At 35.6% G+C, this 22,934-nt stretch overlaps 1 protein-coding gene and 4 non-coding genes across 5 annotated transcripts; all 5 read right to left on the bottom strand.

The window, feature by feature from the left end:
* Window positions 1–375: 375 nt before the first annotated feature.
* NOP58 (NOP58 ribonucleoprotein) lies at window positions 376–22,893 on the bottom strand. Its single transcript, XM_045847641.1, has 15 exons — window positions 22,635–22,893; window positions 20,019–20,095; window positions 17,389–17,441; window positions 13,059–13,180; window positions 11,516–11,652; window positions 9,988–10,052; window positions 8,741–8,875; window positions 7,848–7,993; window positions 7,114–7,240; window positions 5,721–5,884; window positions 4,784–4,918; window positions 4,485–4,546; window positions 3,107–3,240; window positions 963–1,126; window positions 376–664 (listed from the first exon to the last, which is right to left on the bottom strand). Exons 1-15 carry the CDS (start codon window positions 22,677–22,679, stop codon window positions 614–616), a joined length of 1,617 nt encoding a protein of 538 aa, XP_045703597.1. The 5' UTR covers window positions 22,680–22,893; the 3' UTR covers window positions 376–613.
* Window positions 6,884–6,967, bottom strand: LOC123824506. Its single transcript, XR_006786711.1, has one exon. It is a non-coding gene; the product is annotated as a small nucleolar RNA SNORD11 (small nucleolar RNA).
* LOC123824507 lies at window positions 7,706–7,790 on the bottom strand. Its single transcript, XR_006786712.1, has one exon. It is a non-coding gene; the product is annotated as a small nucleolar RNA SNORD11B (small nucleolar RNA).
* On the bottom strand, window positions 17,197–17,282 carry LOC123824504. The gene has a single exon (XR_006786709.1). It is a non-coding gene; the product is annotated as a small nucleolar RNA SNORD70 (small nucleolar RNA).
* Window positions 17,985–18,073, bottom strand: LOC123824503. The gene has a single exon (XR_006786708.1). It is a non-coding gene; the product is annotated as a small nucleolar RNA SNORD70 (small nucleolar RNA).
* Window positions 22,894–22,934: the final 41 nt, after the last annotated feature.

Here is a 22,934-nt window from a genome sequence, read left to right as displayed (position 1 = left end):
AGAAACAAATCAGGGTCTAGATTAGTAATAACTTTTTTGTTGTACTTTTTGAAACTGCAAACCAAGTGAATAAAACTAGGGACACAATTTTTATTCTTTCTAAAGAGATGCCCAAAATGTCTGCTCACTTAATTTTAAAATTTTGAACACAAAACACAGCTTTATTTAAATAAAGAGGGAGAAAGAGAGGAGAAAAGGGAAAAAAAAAGTCTAGAGGGACAACAGAAACATATTAGATTCTTAAATTGGTCCGTCTAATCCCTGCCTCACCAAAGGGTAAGTTTCAAATTAATGATTCACAATTCTCTTTTCAGATACAATAATCGAAACAGTAATTCAGATACAATTAAATAAAATAGAGATCACAGAACTGCCTTAAAATACAAAGAAAATATTTTTATTTATATAACAAAGACTAAGAAATAATGACATTAATAAAGTTAACAGCTGATGTCAGGACACAAACAGGCTTGAAAAGCTATAGATGAATAATCCCTGTTTCATCCATCCAATCTTTGTTCATCCTTGCTTATTTTAGAAAGCATCTGTGGTATATTCCTGACTGAATCGTAAGCACGATGTATCCAGGTTATTCAATTATGATTCCTTTCCATTAGTCCTCATTATTTTTCTTTTTTTTCTTTTTCTTCTTTTTCTCTGGACTCTGAAAATAACCAAGAATGCTTTTGAGAGAGTTGTTAATGTATGGGTAATAACTTTACCTCAAAAAAGGAAAGTAGATTTATTTCTTAGATTTTATTCTCTTCCTTATTGATAGCAAGCCCATTTTATAATAAAAGAAATAGCCTTTCATAATAAATACAATAATGCCATTTTATTTTTACCTCGCCATGAAGAAAATTATTTTTTAACTGCTTGGTCATTTCTGATATACAGAGTAGAATAAAATATGGAAACACTGCCCATGCCAATAAAGTAGTGGACATTAAAAACAAACATACAGGAATTGCTGTGCTGGTGCATGGTTCTTCCTCAGAAAGTGGTTCTTCCTTAATGTGTTTCTTCTTGTCCTTTTTCTTCTTCTTCTTCACAGATATCTCCTGCTCTTCCACCACTAGCACTGCTTCTGCTTGTTCTTCTTCTTCTTCTTCTACTACTTCTTCAACTGAATAGGGTAAATGTAAAGGTAAAACAATTAATATGGTGAAATAATTAACAATTAACAGACCTCAGTCCCCCCCAAATGATTTGAATCTTAGTTTTTTCCTGTCACTCTGGTCAATCATCCAGTGTTTTATATAATTTTTAACTGAAAAGGTCCTTTCAACACTTACTTACTGTAGTACCACTAACTTTACAAATGATATAAAGCTCAGAGAGAAGTACATTTCTCATAATCATGTAGTTATGCATAGGTATTAGAATTAAAACAGATCATCTCATCCACACACCCAGTTTTTTGGAAGATAGTCAATTATATTAGAAATTTAAGAGTTTGTGCTATAGAGTCAAGACATGCATTAATTCAACCTAAGCAATGGCCCTGAGTAAGTCATTTAACCTCCATAAAGTCAATTTCCTGAGTAAGCAATGGCCCTGAGTAAGCCATTTAACCTCCATAAAGTCAATTTTAACATAAAGTTAAAATTTAGTAATGTGTATCTCATTGGATTACTAAGATTTAGTGAGATAACACATACAAAATACTTTGCACCATGCCTGGCACATTAGAACAAAGAGTAATAGGTAGCTATCATCAGAAATTCATTCACCATAGCATCTACTATATACTAGGCTCTATTCTTATCACTCGAAGATAGAGCAAGGCACAAAACAGACCAAAAATCTCTGTCCTTATGAATCTTTTATTTTAGTAGAAGGGGAGCGACACGGCACACTCACTATACAGTCTTTTACACAGAATCAGTGCCATGGATAAAAATAAAGCAGGAAAAGGAACTCCTCTGTGTAAAATGTCCAAATTTTACACAGAAGTGACATTTTACACAGAAGTCAGGCAAACACCTAGAAGATGTAAGTGAATAATGCAAAAATCTTGAGGAAAACATTCTAGGCAGAGATAACAAATGCTAAGGACAATCTGGAAGAAAAGGATGGATAGCAGGTTCAATGAATACTAAGAAGAGCAGTGTGGCTGTTACATTAGGAAGTGGTAGGTATTACAGGTGGTTAGGTTCTGGATACTTTCAAAGTAGAATTAAAGAGGACTTTCTGCAAGAACAGATTTGGGTTATAGGAGAAATGATCCAAGAATTAAAGGTCAAAGTAATGAGAACTGCCATTTGTTAAGATGGGGGAAACTGTGGAGCAACAGCCTGGGAGTGGCAAGGATCCATGAATGTTAAGTTTGAAAAGCTTATTGGATTTATAAGTGAACATATAAATCTGGAGTTTGATGTTTTCAAATATTACCAATGGGTTTAGAGAGCTCCTTACTGTTCAATAAGAAAATAAAAGCACAGTAGTTGAAGAAATGTTTGCTTCATCTAGGGCAGGAGTCCACATTTGCTGATAACACATTTTTGACCACTGAGCTATTTAGAAACCAAAAATTAAGTCAGTCATTGCTTTAATGCCTGTCTCACAAGACTATCTGGTAGCCACTCAACATAGGTCCAGCTAATAAATGGATGGGGTTACTTGCTTACCAATTCTGTAAGACAGCCTAGTTTACTGGAGAGCACCTTTTAAATACTACTATAATGGCAGGCTACCTAATATGTTATCACTCTCTCTAGTCCACTCTATAGAACAGGAACACCGAAGAAAACCACTGCTGCATCAATTCTATACTTAACTGTGTAACAAAAATATCTCAATAACTTATTTAGAAAACACGTATTTTTTTCTTCTAATTAAAGCTGATTCTGAAAATAGCTCATTAGTATACTTAGTAAAATATGCAATTCCAATATTCATAGAAATGCTTCTCACATTCTTCTATGAAATCTGATAAATTTAACAATATCCTATCTATTCTGAGAGAACACAATGCTTATCAAAATACTACTAGCTTTCAACATGAGTGATTTCATAATCAAGTCCAATGACATACACTTTCAGACTCATCAAGCCTGAACTCAAGGAGTAAGAGAATAAATGACATTTAAAAATTCAAACTAACCTTTAACTTTAACCTTAGATTTTTTGGCCTTCTTTTCAATTACTTCATCCTCTTGATCCACCTGTTCTATCTTGCGTTTTTTAGAAAAGGTTGGCAGTGTGGAGTCACCAGAAGGATCATAAGTCTTCACCTCACTGAAAGAGCAAAAGAGTTTTAAAAAATCTCTACAAATATTTGCAACTGCAATAACTCCAAAGAGATTTAAACAAAATGCCATTAGATTAATACTTACATGAGCTTTATAAACTGCTGTTTCATTTTAGTGGCTTTGGGGCACTTTATAAAAACTAAGTTTCCAAAAGGAAAAGACGTATTAATATATTCCAGGTAGGTCAATTACACTTTGAGAGAAGTGCTGAGCTAAATGAATTCTGAGTAACCAATGTGACTCTGGTGTAGAAAAATAGTCAATCGCCAAAGAGGAAAAATGGGAGAAAATCGCTTTACACCATATGATTACATACCAGAAAAGCAAAAACTGAACCAATTTAAGTTTTTAAGTTAAATTGGTGATTTACCTTACCAATTTAAGGTAAACTCAGTGAAAACCAACCAAACCAAAAGACCTCAATCAGGTTTACTCTCATAACTGGTGTTTTAAATACACGTGTTTGAAGTTACAAGCATAATGACAAGAAAGTATTAAAAATTATACAAAACAAGCTAAGGAGCATTCTATTTCTTAAGCTGACTTATAGGCTCATGACTTTCACTTTTACAGATTAAAACCACCTATAATTTAAAAAACAAAGACCGACATTTGTCAGCTAAGGACTACAAATCAGACTTGGAAAATACACGAACTATAAAAGAAAACATTTTTTTCTGAATGTTTGCATTTAAACATATTTTTAAGGCTTTTGATGCATAGTCTGTTCCCAGAAAAGCTGTCCCACATTCCACCTCCACCATAACAACCTCATCAGTATTAAGCATCACCTCAAATAATAACCAAAACACCTCTTCCCACAAATATCTTCTTGTTAATTTTATGGTGAGGTCTAAAAACTTTACCATGCCTCTTAGTTATTTTTAGACTTTTCTTTTTGCCTTTTGTCTCTTAAAAAACTAGGCTAGATTAATTCTGAATGAATATTCTTTTTGATACATGGCATACTATACAGGAACTATGAATGACAAATATTTACTATCAACACTTGGAAATGAGTAAGGTAAATATTAAGAAAAAAGCCAAAACAAATATATGCGCTGATTACAGTGTAAATATGTGTTTTTGATTAAAAACCAGAACTAAATAGGAAAAACGGTAAATGGCAAAAAGGGGGAAGGAACAGAAGGAATTGCTTCTGTTTACAATACAAAACATTTAACACTTAAATAAGCAGGAACTGTCCATCCATCCTCCCCATGTACTCACCTTTTATGTTCATACTTTTCTGCTTTTGCTAATGCTTTTCCTGTTCCACTTATTTTCCTTATCTAAGAAAAGAAAAATCATTAATATTCTAAGGCATAATCCCTTTACAGTATATACTCTAATATATATATCAATTATTGGTAAATATAAGGAAAACTGTTAACACTGGGCACAAAAATATATTAGACACATTAAAATATATTATAAAACTGTTTAGCAGGTAGAGTAAGTACATAAACTACTTATAGTTGATTAATTTTCGACAGGTAACACTTCAATAGGCATGGTGCATTTCTTACCCCTCTATCTTCCAAGGCCCTCAACCTGGCCTCTAATTTGGCTCTGTTCTCAACTCCCATTGCAGAACTGGAATCTTCACCAAAAGCATCATACCGGATAGCCAAAACAGTTTTGGCTGCCAACATTCGAGAAATCTAATAGAGAACTTGAAGTCAGAAACATTCACACTAGGATTTTATTCAAACCAGGAATTACAAAAGTATTCTGAATCATACAACTCAAGCCATCTATCTTATATCTGAAATCTTTGCCGCAATATAATGGCTAACATGTTATATATTACCACCGTCATTTTAGTAAATGAAAAGATCTTTTAGTGGTTCACATCTAAAATGAGCACAAACTATTTTTCCAAAGCCCCCTTTTAGTTTCTATCCAGGGACATTAGTTCTACACCATGAGATCAACAAGAAAAAGTGTAGTCCCCTTTTCAAGCTAATTAAGATTTTATTGTATTAAACCCTTTTTTTCTCCTCTCTGCTCTGAATTTCATAGAGAGAGAAAGGGACAGATGAAGAGACGGAAAGAAACACCCATCGGTTGCCTCTCATATGCGCCCAGAGGGGGACCCTACCCTGTAACCCAGGCCTGTGCTGTGACCAACAACTGAAATAGTGACCTTTCAGTTTGTGGGATGACACCCAACCCACTGAGCCACACCAGTCAGGACTTTTGATGTGCCACCCACTCCTTCCTTACCAACAGGTAAACTCTAGGAAAACACTAACACAGTGAACGAAAATAGCTTTAACAGGTCCAATATACTTTCTTTAAACTTTTTCTTTCCGTATACAAAGTGCTTTTTACTTAAAGAATTCACCGTTCTCTAGTCAATGAGAAAAAAATAGATTTATTGCATACTATAGAGTAAGAGGAAAATGGGTTATTTGGAGGGGAAAAAAGAGAAAAAGGCCTACCTCAGAACAACTAACTTACCTTTCCTTTGTGTTTGGGACTTGTCTGGCCTACAAGTGAAGCATGATAAATGAGACCATACTTAGGGGTATCTCGTCTAGACTTCAGAGCTCTGAAAAGGGCCTTTTCCGCTCCAAGAATCTGAACTGTAGAAGCTGCATGTTTGGCCAAATTCAAGAGAGAACCTTCAAAATAAAAGAAGTAGTTACAAGAAATCAATTTTTAATTATTTCAAAGTTCCATACACCAAACACAAGACCTACAGCCTAAGTGATACCATTCTTGCAGCTGAGGATATCTGAATGACGTATGTGATCAACGAAGGGTCTATTCTAATTTAAATACTTTGCTATGGGTGACACATTAAGATCTTCTGTGATGGCCAGTAATATAAAATAATGAACTAGTATCTCACTGTATCACGAGTATTCAATTATACCATTTGTGTAGCATCCATCTTTATAATATCACCATACACATGCATTAAAGTTTTATTATATATAACTCCCTCATTTAAAATATATTTTATGCCAAATACATTAAAATATAAAACAGCATATTCAATTGTGAAACATTCTCAATGATGTTTCAGTTAATGATGGACTCCATATATGACAATGGTATGCCATATAGCCTAGGTTTGTAGTAGGCTATACTATCTAAATAGATTTGTGCATTTCATGATGACCACACAATGATGAAATGGCCTAACAATGATACATTCCTCAGAACATATCCCTGTCACATAGCAGTGCATAGCTGTATCATCACCACCTATTGTGAATTCTTAAAACTATTCAAATTTTAATCCAGTGAGTTTTTTTAATTTAATTTTTCAATGAAAGTTGACCTTCAACCATTATTTTATATTAGTTTCAGGTGTACAGCATTATGGTTAGCCAGTCATGCATTTGATACCCCGACATTTCAGGTACTCACCTGGCACCTTAGCAGTTATTACAATAGTATTGACTATATTCTGTGTTGTACTTTTACATCCTTGTGACTATTCTTTAATTACCAATTTGTACTTCTTAATTCCTTTAACTTTTTCACCCAACCCCCTAAACCCCTGGCAAATATCAGTTGATGACGCTGTAATATTATGAAGTATTAACTAATTTATCTTCTTGCGTTCATATGACTATTCTACTTAACCACAACAAACTTCTGACAATGGACAAGTGTCTCAGAAGAGGTAGTGACTAAAGATGCCTTCATTATCCAAAAAGAATTCAGGCATACAAATAAAAATCATCATTGAACACTGGTCCTTAGTCCTCGCCCATATACTACCTACTACTTCTATTATTTAAAATTTCTTTAACAACTGTAATTTAAAGATTAAAAACAAATCCTTGTTAGAACACTAAATTCTAAATACCCATGTTTACAAATTAATTAAAATCATCACCTGCATGAGCAATAAGTCGTGCTCCAACCAATTCCCCAACCATGACGGTAACATTGGGTGCAATGGCCATCATTCGGTTTTGTAGGTATTCATAGAGCTGGGTTCTATATTCTGAGATTTCAATCACCTAATATAAGGAACAAAAATGAGTAACTAATAAATGATTAAGAGCAAAAACAGGATAAAATTCACATGTCTAAAGCACTGGAGTTCTACACCTATCATTAGGGCAGCTGTGCAATCCTGGGAAAACTAAGCTCTCCTTACCTCAGTTTCCTTTAAAATGGCTGCTGTGAAGATTTTTTTGGTAGATAATGTATTTAAACAACTTAGTATACTACTAAAAATGTTAGCCAATATTACTATTACTTTAAAAACCTCCAAGGACATTTGTGTCACCCTCTGATTCTTATACAGCTATCTCCAAAGGAGAAAGAAAAAGTCACTACAGGCTATAAACATAAAAGTTAGAATTAAATAACTCAAGTTATCTTCTGCCTTCTTAATGAATTTATTCTGACAATGTAACAATACAAATATATTAGTACTCTTAAATTTATTTTAGTATACATTTCTCTAAGTATATAAATCAAGATGGCATCAGATGAGGTAGTGACTGAACACCCTCACATTTTTCATCAGGTGAACAATAAGTTTAAAAATCATCATTGCCATCAGAAAATTATTATTACAGTGCTGGTATCACAACTAGTTTCTCTATGTGCATAGTTTACCTGAGTGCAGAGATGCAGAATGTTGCAAATATCTTCTTCTGAAACCTCTGTTCCCATAGATATCTCTGCAGCTGCTTTCACTTCTGCTTCAACTTCCTCTGGCAGTAATTCAGCAAGTTGAGCCGAGGCATAATTCTTCCTATCGCCTATGAAATGTTTGCAGAGGATGAAGGAGAATCACTCTTCAACAAATTATACAAAATCCACCAAAGTCAAAAGAAAAAGTAGAGATAAACCAATGAAAAGGGTGCCTAAACAAAACAAAAAGCGAACAAGTTTGACCTAGTAATTTTCCCGGTGTAAAGGCTTGATTTTAGAGATTGTAATCTCTCCCCATCATCTCCCTCAAAAGAGAAAGCAACCAACCACCACCATCAAAAACCCCCCAAAATACCCCATTCAATAGGACTAATGACATTGTGACAATTTGTAGTTAAGATTATACTGAAGCTAGGACCATGAATTCTTGGAGTAATATTGTAAAATGTAGTATAACTCGTTTATTAATACCCCGCATCCTCTAATATTACTATTTTATTAGTACAGAACATATTGCTACAGATAGCAATATTACCATTAATGTTAATTATTAATATGCTTCAGGATACCCCCCCACCTACAATTGTCCCTATTAATGGCAAATTATGAGACACATTCACCAGAAAAACCCATTTTAAGAAAAACCGAATTAGAGACCAACATTCTGTAGTACAGGCTCTCAAAATCAAAGTTAAAGTTAATTTTGTTTTTAAAATCTAAGAGATATTAATATGGCTACACTCCTAAAACATAAGTTATTAAAAACTCTGGGAAGTTTGTTAAGGAAAAAGATTGTAACTCATGTTTTCGGATGCAAATAATTTTCAATGTCTTAAGACATAAAGTTAACTCACCAACTTTCTGCAAACACTTGCAGTATGTTAAGTTATCTGAAATAATTTTTCCTAATTCGGGAAAATGCCAGCCATACCATTCTCTACACCGCATAATGTAGTTGTTTAGTTCTTTATCTAAGTCATCCAACAAGGCTGCAGGAGATTAAAATGAAAAAACAAACAAACAAAAAAACACACAAAAAACCCATGAAGTTAAATGGTTTAATTGTAGCAAAACATCTATAAAATCTACCACTTTAATGATTTTCAAGTATAAATTTCAGTGGCATCAAGTACATTCACAATGTTATACAACCATTACCACCACTATCCATTGCCAGAACTGTCTTCATCCCAAACTGAAACTTTGTACTCATTAACCCTCCACCCACACTTTCCCCTAGGCCCTAGTAATCTCTTCTACCGTCTCTATGAATTTCCTATTCTAGGTACCACACAGCCCTTGTCTGTGTGTGTAACTTATGTCACTTAGCATAATGTTCTCAAAATTCATCCATGTTGTATGTAGCATGTATTAGAATGTCATTCCTTTTAAAGAATATTTTATTATACATATATACCATATTTTGTTTATCCATTCATCTCTCAGTGGGTTACTTCTACCTTGTGGCTATTGTAAATAATGCTGCTATAAACAGGGGTATCTTGTAATTTGTTTGAGTACCTGCTTTCAATTCTTTTGGGTATATACCCAGAAATGCAATCACTGTTTAAATGGATTTTTTAAATTGAGAATTAAGACTCTGACATTTCAAAAATTCATTTAATGATACGGGAGAATAAACTAATAAAGCCAGGCCAAAAAAACCAAAACACAACACAATACAGATCCCACTATGGTTTTAGAATTTTTCATGGAAAAAGACAAATGAATTGGTTTACATTAACGGTGTAATTCACAATTATCTCCTAGTAGCCAAATTATGGGTAGTTCTTCCTTTTTCTAATGTGGATCAATTTCTTATTAAGAATTCTGGTTATTCCCCTTGACAGGTATGGCTCTATTGGTTGGGCGCTGTCCCACCAAGCTAGTGGTTTATATTCCCGGTCAGGGAATATGCCTGGGTTGCAGGTTTGGTCCCTTTTCTCCTTCCCTCCCCCTCTCTTTAAAAATAAATTTTAAAAGTCTGGAAAAATTCTAGTTAACCTGGCTTTCTCTAGAGAATTATAAAAGATCCAGTTTTAATAGTAGGAAAAACACCATGCAGAACAGACAGAATAGATCTCATATGCACTATACTTACAAATTGCCTGGACAATCATTGTGTCCACTTTGTCAGCACTAAATTTCAATCTGTAACGGGACAAGCTGGGGAGAAGGAAGAAAATAACAAATTGCTAAATAGCATTGATGAAAAGCATTTAACTAACATCTTAAAAGTTTTTAAAATCCCTCCCTCCCTCAGAGCTATACCATTTTTTAATTTTTCAACATGGGAAAATCAGCTGCAGCATCAGAAAGTACACATTTAATAAAAAAATAATACATCTGTCCTGCTGTAACCTATAGTTCTGAAATACTAACTTATGAATGACATCTCGGATAATGCTGTGTAGTGCCGGTCATAGTGATTAATAAATTACTTTTGCAGCATATTAATGCTCTAATCAGCAGATAGGGAAAAAATGCAGCACTCCAACACCTAAAAACAGAAAGCCATGGAGGAATAATACTGTACATAAGGCTTTCTTAATCTTGGCACTATTAACATCATAAGCCCCATAGTCTTTGTTGGGGGACAGGGGTGGCATTCTGTGCATTGTAGGATGTTTAGCAATATACCTGGCCTCTACCCATTCATTATGTTAATGACAAATCCCACTTGAAGTTCTAACCACCAAACATGTCTCTACACATTGCCAAATGTCTTCTAAGGAATATGTTCACACTGGTGTAATCAATGCCAATTTAATCCCAAACTTGAATCGGCCCAGTTTAGTTTTTTGTGCTCTTAGAAATGCTTATTACAAAGTTCTTCCTGCCTATCTCTGTAACTAAGCAGAGCTTTAACCCTCCATCAATCTATGTTCAGTATTTTCTATTCGAAGGTACAGACCTTTGTTTACTATATTATGCCTTTTTTCTCTGTGTTAATGTTTTTCAGAGCCATTGCTTCTGATAGTGCTCTGCTCACAGAGTTGCTAAGTTTTGAGTAGTCTACCCTTAATCTCACTGTTTCTTCACAAACCCTGTCATTTCAATGCAACTTCACAGAATGTCAAGCTTTTCAGGAACACATATATTACAGTACAGCACTAATGGACTTCTGGTTAAATGATAGGTTAATGTACTTTTCTTAGCCTTATTATAATAATAAAACTCAGAGTAAAACAAGCAACACAGACAGACACATACACAAAAAGGAGATCACAGCAGATGAGAAAATTAAGTGGACAACAGAGTAGGAAATGATGTAGCAGACATAAGGGGGGGAGAGAGGGGGGGAGAGAGGGAGAGGAGAGAGAGGGAGAGCGAGAGAGAGCGTGCGCACGAACGAGCCCCCTGAAAGTTGTGGGATCCAACACCAGAGGGGGTGGAGAATGCCTACAGTGAGGTTTAGAGTCCAAGCAATGAAGCCAGAATGCTTGGGTTCAAATCCTGGCCTCCTCACGTACCAGCTGCATTGATCTCGGGCATCCATTTCATCTGTTAAATGAGGGTACTACTACTGATTGTTATGAGAATTAAATTAGTATGTGTAACATGCTTGTAACACTACTACACAATTGTTTATTAAATGAAAGCCAACTTTATTTTCCAGTAAATCTCACCTGTGGGCCAATCCAAGACACATAGCTGTCATTTCACGTGGTTCTACCCCAGGGATTAATCCATCCATCTGTGAACGAATTCCTCTCATGAGTTCATTGACAACAGGACTATGGATGCAACTGAGATTCAGCTTTTCCTATGAAAACAAGAACATTTGTATTAAATAAATATAAGCTGTAAAACAATAAATACAGTTTAACTTAGTTTTGTTCTTTTTGTTGGTTTGAGAAATCTTTTACTTACATTATTTAACTTCTTTTAAAAATTAAAGGTAAAACACACAGAAGAGTTTAATAAACAGTATTATAGAGAAGAGCACTGAATAGAAAGCAAAATTCTGAGTCTTAGGCCTTTCCCCTACAGATAAGTAACTGTAAGCATCCCTTAAGTACTTCCAAATATGTGCAAATGTTAATCGACACCAGCATTTTAGGCCATACCACCCTGAACTTGCCTGATCTCCAAACATACATGTGTTAATATGTATGTGTACACACATATACACATTTTCATAATACAGTTTAAGGTTTTACACACCCCACATGGACAGGATAAATTTTTTCTCCATACCTTCATTTTGTCACATTATAGTGTATTTGCTTCTCCTTCATACAAATCTACAGTTCTAGCCCATCAAATACAAATATACAAAATTTCATATATTACATCATGTTTAAGAAACAAAATATTTAGAACGTATGAGTAATAGTTTGTATTTTTAAATGGATAAACTGAAAATATTAAAGATGCCCACAATCCCTTTATTCAACGATCTATCATTTTGCATGCCTTTGTGGGTATATATTTATTATTCTGAAAGTTAACATTTAACAGTAAATATAAACTAAGACTTAGGGGCACTTCAAAGGATGAAAATGAAAATACCATCACAGAAAACTTTATGACTTGACTGTATTAGAAATAATGTTAACACAAACCTCTTAAATTCAGAATCCTAGCTTAAAAAACCCTCAAACCTCTTTAGTGCTTTTCTACAAACACATATACTAAGAAAGAAATGTCATGACTCCATTAATGTTGCGGGGGTGGGAAATAGCTAAATCAAAGTATGGCAGGATATACACAAAGTATTAACAGACTATCTCTGGGTGGTAGGGTTAAAACTATTTTTTTAGAATCAATTTTTGGTATATTTGTACTTTCTTTTACTTTTTAAAAAAATGTATTAATGAGAGAGAGGGAGAGAGAGAAACACTGATTTGTTTTTACACTGATTTATGTGTTCACTGGTCAATTCTTGTATGTGCCCTGACCAGGGATTGAAGCAACAACCTTGGAATATTGGAATGATGCTGTAACCAACTGAGCTACCCAGGTAGGGCGGTGTATTTGTATTTTCTACAATGAATGTATATGTTTAGTCTTGATAATCATATTGAAAATAATTATTATGTAGCCCAGGGAAAAAAGGTAAAGTATGAGAACTCATGACAAACAACTCACTGCAAAGACTGGGCTTTGTAGTCACTATGCTTATGGTGAGTTCTGATCAGCAAGCATGAAAGAAAATCATAACTTTACCTTTATGACCCCTCCTAGTTTGGCATCAGCTACAGCCAAGGGTTCATGGGCTTCTTTAACTATTTTCTTCAGAACTTTCTTCAGTTGCTTGTTGATTTTGCCCTCCATCAGGGCTGTGAATGCTTTTCAGGAAAAAGAAAAACAAGAGCTCTCTCTCAATTTTTTAATTTTAAGAGCTTAATATCTTATTCAAGTTAAAAAAAAAGGCAAAATAAATACTCCCGTTCAAAAGGGCTAAATTTAACATTACTTTTAAAATGAAATGATAGACATAAAAATATTTACAAGTTACACATTTCACAATATCATCTGATCTTGCCTCTCTCATTTCTACTCCAGGACCAGGAGTTACACCAGATCCAGCCTTCCTTTGCCTATACCACATGAATCTTCTTTTGAACTCAGACTCAGAATCATGTCAGAAACATTGTACTTTGGAATGACAAATAGATTCTCTATTCTATATTATGACAGATTGGCCTGATGCTCTGGATTGTGAAATACCCTAAAATGTTGTCAAGACACTCTGGTTTAAAAAAAAAAAAAAAAAAAAAAAAAAAGTATTCATTTTGAAGGTTCTGTTGCTATTAAGTATATTTGAGTGGGATCTAACCTTTTCTAATACCCAATCCATAGGTGTCATCAGGCCAATGCTTATAAACCTTCAATGATGGAGAACTTACTACGAAGGCAGCCTGTTCAATTTTAGGACAGCTTTCATTTTAGGTTAACCTCTAAACCTGCAACTTCTATAACTCTCACCCTTCCTTACACCTATGCTTTCTTCTTCTGGACCCACATGAACACCTCTCCTGTTATTTGTCTGGATTGTAGCTGGATTTCAAGTAAGCCTGTCAGAAAGGAAGTGTGTCATAATGTCTAAGGCCAAGTATTCAGTCAGCCAGGTACCTGGCTCTTCCCCTCCTGACCATCTCTCTTGTAGAAATTGAATTACAAGTCAATTTCATCTGTTATCTGGGAAAACTAAAGATGAAGATAACATCTGGCTACCACACAGCTCTTTCAGAGTTCTCTACATTCTAAGAAAATAAGATTCCATTTATTTTTGTCGAGATCTAGCCTTTTACATTTTGTACAACATTGACTCCTCAATTACCTTCCTTTCTAATTGAGTTGTATTCTTTCCTTAAAAATTTATCTTTCATAACTAAGAACTTTTACTGAAATTCCTGCTCCTAGTTCTCAATTTTCCATATCTACATTTGCACTTTACAATTTCTTTCAAGTAAAACTTTTGCCATGACCAGTGTGGTAAGTTGGCTGAGCATCATCTGTTGTCCCATTCCATCCCGTCAGGGCTCATGCCTGGGTAGTGGTTTGGTCTCTGATGGGGTGTGAAGGAGAAGCAACTGATCAATTTCTCTCCCTCTCTTCCCCCATCTAAAAATACAATTTTTAAAAAGTAAACTTTCTACTCTAGATCTACTGTAACATTTACATTTATCTTCCCTTTATCAAAAAGTGTGTTCACTACTGTCTATAACATGTACTTTTAAAAAGTGATATATAGATGGTGACAGAGAAGGGAAGCTGAGTCTTTCTTCTACTTCTCTTTCCTACTGGCCACTGTTCCTCATCCCGTAGCAGTTTTCTCACTTCATGGGAACGTGCACTGGCCCAAAGTTTACTGTGACTATTCAGAAGACTTGCATCTTGAAAATTTGACCAATAGTAAAAGTGAACTTCTTCATGCAGGTGGAGTATCTGAACTTCTAGGACCAATATAAAATCAACATTGCACCCCATCAGATTCTTTCTTAGGCTACAGGTTTTTTTTTAGTCCATATTGACATCTACAACCACTGAATTCTGGTCTGTCACACAAAACTGTCTTGTAATAGGCAGTTGGAAGTTGAATTCTCAGGAAGGACTCTGTTCTCTTAGTAAGAAGCCAATTTTCAAATTTCTGATAAAAATAGATGGGAAAAGGCATTGACTGTAGAAGTTTCTACAACCAGATTCCTGACAGAGCTCTACTTTCATTCATCCACCCCAAAATATTTATGTGCCAAAATCTAGGGGGTTGACAGTAAACAACATAGTCTACACTCATGGAACTTAGATTAGGAAGGGTCAGAGGGTTCTCACCTAGTATGGCATTTCCCCTACCTATTTTATAACATTATACACTTAGTAGGGCAATGTGATACCTTTTCTCGTCTCAGTTTTATATGTAAAATAGTAATATTACCTACCTCACAGGATTGTTTTAAGATTTTGAAACAATAAACACAAATTTTGACAATCGCTATATAATCATCTTATTAGCTATAGCAAAAACTTGCTTCATGTTTAGGGAGAGGTTAGACTTCTCCACTTAATAGTTTAATAAGGACTGGTCAGAAATATCCTGAAAAGATTAAAGAAGTTTATACACAAAAAGAAATGCTGAACAGGCTACTTGGGATCAGGACTAGAATACTTTACAAACTGTAGAAGGTGCTGTACATATCAGTCAATGTGAATAATGCACTCCCGCCAAACTGGGAATAGCTAACACAACCTTGCTTGGGATTTTACCAAAATTCTACCCATATTTAATTTTAAAGCTGTGATAACAGAAGTATCTTTAAAGAAACTCTCCAGGCAAAAATTACCACAGGTATGCTTTACATTGCTATGAAACTTTTATTACCAAAACAGCAGCCCTAGAACTATTTTTAAAAATTTAAAAATTGACTGCTGGGTAGGGGAGGGGGACAAGACAGATGGAGTTATAAGGGAACTAAGTGGTACCGGGAAAATGAACAATAAAATCGGCCCCATTGTTGGGTCTTCCTTTGGCATACCCTACTGCCAAGATTGGGATGGCCCATTAATATCCAGCATATTTAGTTGGATTCCTAATTTTCACAAGAGAACTACACCCTTCTCTTGTGGCTAATGAACAAAATTATTTGGGTCTATCAAATAATGCCTAATTTTAAGCCATATTCTTCCTTATGGCTCTTCATTTTCAAATTCTATCACCGAGTAGTTGGCTGACTTGAGAATTTAAGCAACTGAAAAATTTATGACTAGGGTTTTATAACTGGTCTTCTTTTCCTAATATTAAAAAATCTTTAAAAAAAGCCCTGGCTGGTATAGCTCAGTGGATTCAGTTCTGGCTTGTGAACCAAAGGGTCGCCAGTTCGATTCCCAGTTAGGGCACATGCCTGGGTTGGACCAGGTCCCCAGTAGGGGGCATGCGGGAGGCAACCACACACTGATGCTTCCCTCTCTCAAAGTACATTTAACACACACGCAGACACCAAAATCCCTCAAAAGCTCTGGCCAGGTGGTTCAGTTGGTTGGAGCAGTGTCCCATAAGCCAAAAAGCTGTGGGTTTGATTCCTGGTCAGGGCACATACAGAAAACAACCAATCGATATTTTTCTCTCATCTCTCTCATTCCCCACCCTCCCTCCCTCCCTCTGCACTGTCTAAAAATCAATAAACACATCCTTCAATAAAGATTAAAAAAACAAACAAAAAAAACTATTGAAGCCAAGCCAAATTAATAAACCCTATTACTGTATGTCTGCTGTCCTATCATGAGGGCTAATTGAAGGATTAGTCATCCATTCTTCTAAATCATGTGAAACCGCACCCTTCTTAGATAACTCTCATGCCTTAGTTTTCATATTAAAATGCACACAAACCTAGAAGTACTAGTTTTCCTAAAACTTTCATTTTTTAAGTTTATTTATTTATGCTAGAGAGATGAGAAGGGAGGGAGAGAAATATTGATCAGTTGCCTGCCACACACCTGCACCCAGGGATATAGCCCACAACTGGGGACATTTCTGTTTGCAGGATGATGCCCATCCCACTGAGCCACACCAGTCATGGCCCTAAAACTTTTAATAATGTGCTTTTTCAAACTAAAAATGTATATCCCTAGAGAACTGTTTTATTATTTCTTCAACAGTGATCCCTGGCTATTCTCAACTTTTTCCTTGTATTAAAATGATCTGAGCTCTGTGCTTGATCACATTACCTGGGTCCCTTGTAGAACAGCTTTTACTGAATTGTGCTTTAGCATTATGCTGTTGGTTTCCACAGGGAGATCAATTTAACCACTTCTCAGCTCTCTTCACATGGGGGGGGGGAACCAGCCCTATGGTGAAAAAAGCTAACTCAATGTTGTCTCAGTGGTAGTGATGAATTTGTTAGATCACTTAAATTCAATTCCAAAAAACAATGCATCATTGACAACATTGAGTAAGGTTAACTTAGGCAAGTGAAGCAAACAACTTTTTAAATAAGGACGACAAACTGTCAAGATTAAAAACAAAAACAAAAACAAAAAAGCTACTCTTTGACTTTACCTGCCAATGCTTCTGCTGTATCCTGAAATTTCTCAAAATGTTTTAGCTTAACTCTAGAATTAAGAAAGAAAAAAATGTTATGGAGGCACACTGATTTCTGCAAAAGCCATATACTTAGAAAATGAGTGTCAGATTGTTTCCAAAGCATACACTAATAGAAGAAATTTTCCTATCAATGGATATCAGGGTACAAAGTTAGATATTCTTCACAAAAGGACCAGTTCTCTAAATGTACACTAGCAATGTTTGGGCTATTATAGAGAAAGCTGTAGGCTTTGGAGGTAACATAGAACAGCCAAAAGGTTTGTTCTATGAATCTAAACCACAGGAAATATGCAGAAGCTTCAATATAATCTCTGCTACTTAAAGCTAGACACAGATGCCTTTTACTATAAAGCATACAAGTGGCCTAAGAAAAGGTCTAAGTGTCTGTCTTAGGTCAGCAATCTCATGGCACTGATTTGTCCATCCAGTAAAAATGCCATGAAGCAAGTTTATTCTCAGGTTAGATTCCTATTACTCTTATTTTACCCTCTTCTTCCCCATACACTTATGTGCAGAGTAACATAATTTTATATGGAAATACATACATTTAATTCATTGTTGTCTCAGTGGTAGTGACGAATACTTGAGTGAGATCACTTAGATTCAGTCCAAACAAGAATACATCATTGACAACAATGAATCAAGTTAACCCAGTCAATTAAAGCATACATCCCTTTAAAAAGAGAAAACTAGCCTGCCATCGTGTCTAAAACAGTATGATCTTAATCAAGGTTTTCTTACCTGGTCAGAGAATATCCTGGTGGTCCCTTACACACTCAACAACACAAAGATTTAAGGAAAAAAAAATAATAATTTCCTCTCTTCTGCCTCCCCACACCCCCTACTTGCACCCTTCTGAAGTGTCATTTGTCCATATCTCTTTGTATGCGCATAACTGCAGGATGCACAAGAACATGGCGAAAATGGGAAGACATTATACAAAATCTGAAGCACGATTTTCTCAGTATATCACGAACCTCCTTCCAGATCTGTAAGAGATCTAGACATACTAAAATTTGTTTAACAATTACACTACTGATGGACATTTATTCCAAATTTTGGGTTTTTACCATGAATGTTCAAACTATGTATTTTGTTTCTCTAACTATTTAGTATGACATTTCTTGGAGTTCATTACTCTTCAGCAAGCTTTAATAGTTTCCTTCTATTCTTGTAAGTTTTTCTTAGCACTAGCAGAAGAATTATTAAATGCCCCATAGCACCCAAGGACATACATAATTCAAATCCACATATGTCAAGAGATCAGTTAAGTCCTTGCTAGGATCACATTCACCAAACGGGCTATTTCGAAAGGTGATCCACAGCTGGTGAAATAGCTGCCCAGACTACTCTGAAAAGCCAGCTCACTCTCCTACCACTCATTTCTTAAGCTGGGCATCAACGTTATACTCTATTTTCTACTTCAGAGAACTTGGGAAACTGAGGTATTCCTTTTTCCAGGATTTACTAGCTACTTATTATTCCAGAGGGAGCTAGGAAGTAGAAGTCATAAAGAATAAATAAAACTATAAATTACATTAAAAAACATTTGAATACCACTAACTTAAGAGAAACTAAAAGTTAAATCAATCAGTAGTCTATACTTTTGACAAGTATTACTTTTAATAGAAATTTATACTTACAATCAATTTTTCTTTTTTTAATTTTTGTTAAGTTTATTTTTTATACTTACATTTTACTGATCATGACATTACAGCTATCCTCATTTTTTTCCCTTTGCCCCCCTCCACCCAGCAATCCCCCACCATTGTTCATATCCATGGGTCATGCATATAAGTTTTTTGGCTACTCCATCTCCTATACTGTACTTTACATACCCCTGGCTATTCTGTACCTACCTATTTGAGTTTCTAAATCCCCTTACCTCTTTACCCATTCCCCACACATCCCCATCTGGCAACCATCACTCTTCATATTCACAATTCTATCTGTTCTTGCTTGGTTTGTTTTTTAAATTCAGTTGTTGATAAATATGTACTTATTGCCATTTCATTGTTCATAGTTTTGATCTTTTTCTTTTAAATAAATCCCTTTAATATTTCATATAATAACTGTTTGTTATTTGTTACCCTTTAGGGTTCTTTTTTTGTCTGGGAAGCTCTTTATCTACCTGTTTTCAAATTATCTTACGAAACAGTAATTTTGTGTTGCTGCTCAATCTAGTCTGCAACTAATACCAATTAATACTGATGACCTATGCTCCAAATAAGGAAATCTAATGATTAGACTAATTCTAACATTATTACAGAAATACATTTTCAAACAAAAGTTATAAATATAGCCCTGGCCAGGTGGCTCAGTTAGCTGGAACATCATCCTATACACCAAAAGACTGCAGGTTTGATTCCCAATCAGGGCACACACCTAGATTGTGGACTCAATCCCTCAGTTAGGGCACAACAGGAGGCAACAAATTGATGTTTCTCTCTCTAAATCAGTAAACATTTCCTTGGATGAGGATTAAAAAAAGTGTTATGAATGTAACACATATGAAGGGGAGTGGGAAGAAATGTAAGAACACCTAAATGTGAACTGCTAAATTCTTAGTTTTAAAGATGACTTACATTTTATTTGCTTTTTCTGGAGTTTCAAATTCTTTCCACAAACTATCAACCTCTTGAAGTTTCTTCTCATTCAAAACCTGTAATAAATAGTAATAGTTGAATAATTTTCTTTAAACAGCACAGCCTAGACAAGCATATATGGTTTACACTCTTCAAGGACAACTGTACATGTAAAATGAGGGTAGTGGAAGCTATTTTTCTCTCTGAAACAATGAACCAGTTGTTTCACAAGCATAAATTTTAAGTCAAATTAGTAGCTCAAATAGCACATTTAATAACTAGATGGAATTCAGATCTTATTATTTTCTGTGTATGTGGGGGGTATCATTACTGAAAACTTTCTATTTTAAGGACCCCTTAACCCCTCCAAAAGGCATTATATTCAGACTTTCTTTAGAATACATTATATATGCCATTATTTTATACTGTCAATTAAAGTAATCTACCATCAATTTGTAAGACATCCCAATTTCAGGGATGCTAAACATGGGGAAAAATGCATATTAGGATTGATCCTTTCCTATCTTGTACTTGAGCAGTTGACTTATCACAGAGTATTGGTGAAGGTATACAGAAATAACTTTTATTCACTCTTGATTTAATTAAGATTAAGAGACTCTCTTGAAGGCAATTTGGTAGCATCTGTCAACATGAAGTATGCATATCCTGTATGATCAATTAACTACTTTCTATAGAATAAATTGTTATTTACTGCTATAATCAACCTAACAAGAAAGTACTGATTTCTCTAAAACTAAGACACCATCAATTCCAAGTCACATCCTGACGTAAGGTAATTTAAAATGCAAAGGAAAAAAGGGGTACTTTAAATCTACAAAAGTCATTAACATTTAGCGATATATTCTTCAAGACTTTTTAATTGTGACATTTTATTTGGTATAATTTTAGTAATCCTACTGCATACTTAGCATATTATGGATGTACCATAATTCCAGGTTTTGACAACCTAGAATTTTGGTGTATCAATACATCATCATTTATGTTTTTCTTGATAAATAGGTTATTTCCAAATTTTCCTTATCCTTCAGAAAACACTTTTTTGTATGCACACGTGTTGCACTTCTATATAACAAACTACTGGAAGTGGACTTAATTGATCACATAGGATATGCATATTTTATGTTGACAGATGTTACCAATTTGCCTTCAAAACATTGTTAAAGTTTCACTTAAATCAAAAGTGAGTAATGCTGCAATTACAGACAACTCCAATGAGAAAAAATGAGCAAAGGCAGCTTTTGGTTTTTAATTGCTGTTTTATTGATTTTCTTAAAAATAACATGTATTTAATGTAGTAAGTGCAAACAGAAGTATACTTTCAAATATCAGAAGAGAAATTTGGGCCCTGGCTGGTGTAGCTCAGTGGACCGAGAGCCCGGACTGGGAACGAAAGGGTCGCAGGTTCAATTCCCAGGCAGGGCACATGCTTGGGTTGCGGGCCAGGTCCCCAGTTGTGGGTGCGTGAAAGGCAACCACACACTGATGTTTCTCTCCCTCTCTTTCCCTCTCTCTAAAAATAAATAAATAAAACCTTTAAAAATTATGAAAAGCATAAAAAAAAAGAGAGAAACTTGGACAGTGAAGATCTCTCCCAAATCAATACTTCGGTATGTGTCCTTTCAGACTTTCTACACCCATATCACATACAGTTTTTTGACTTACAACTAGAATCACACTATACATCTTACCTAACTTTTGGGGGGGCCTTATATCAGCATGTGCGAAAATTTGCTTTTTATTGCTGTATTCCTAGAACTCAGAACAGTGCCTGGCATGCCGGCGGCACTCAATTTACCTCCTTCTTCCTAACATCTCAGAAGCATCCCACTATATGAATGTCACACTGTTCAATCATTTCTGTAAGTCTTAACTTCAAACTTTCCCTATTAAACCAACCTGATCTCAACTCGATTACCACTAGCCCAGATTTCTCCCCTAGGCTTCAAATTTTAAATGACTACTGCATTTCCACGTGTAATAGATACTGCAAGGTTCACAGGGCCAACCTGTTAACTCTTTAGTTTCCCCCGTTCAAAAACCCAACAACCTGTTTCTCTTCTCTTCCTTATCATCACTCACCCACTTATGAAACCAAAACCCCACATTCAACCCATCAGCCAATCCTGTCAGTTCCACCTTTAAAACTTTACCGATGTTTTACCTTCACATCAACCTTAAAGTATATTCATCTTGTCTAGATTAACGCAAAAAGAAAAAATCCTTGCTTCTTTTCCTGTCCCTTGTAATCATTAAAACACAAAGTACATCATTCCTCTCCTTAAAACCTTGAAGTCATCCTTCAAAATACTCAGAATAAAATCCCTTCATAACTTGTAAAATCCCAATACGGCTTCTGTCCACCTCTAATTGCGCCAAATCCTCCAACCCAGAACCCAGCATCCCAAAAGGCAAGGCCACGTGTTCGCCGACACGTGCGCCTCCGAGGCCCAAAGCCTTCCTCTTCCTTTTGGAACAAGGGAACATGAAAAGGTACCCGTGCTACCCCCAACAGTGCCACCCTCTCTTCAAGTCTCTCCGTTTCTTCGCCTGCCCAACACCCGCCTTCCCCCTCCAACGGCTCAATATTCCACCTACCTTAAAGATGGCGTAGCCCACGGACGTTTCAAACAGCACCAACATGGTTAAGCAGGGTAGGAGCGCTGCGCAGCCCGCCTTGAGCTCTTTCCCCAATAGAAAAAGACCAGGTTTGCGGCGCGAGGCCGCGGCTGGCCAAGCACAAACGCGCACGCTTCCCTGCAAAGAACACGACCAAGTTGCGTAAATGTTCCACACTAAACTACGAGCACACCGCGAGAACGCACTCCTCCTCCAAGGATTCTGGGATGCGACACACTTGCGACGAGTGACGTGACGCACAGAGGGCCGTCACTTCCG

This window comes from Phyllostomus hastatus, unplaced genomic scaffold (assembly GCF_019186645.2).
Source record: "Phyllostomus hastatus isolate PE091 unplaced genomic scaffold, TTU_PhHast_1.1 phas_contig_57, whole genome shotgun sequence".
NCBI lineage: Eukaryota > Metazoa > Chordata > Mammalia > Chiroptera > Phyllostomidae > Phyllostomus > Phyllostomus hastatus.
This window is presented reverse-complemented; position numbering and strand designations above follow the sequence as displayed.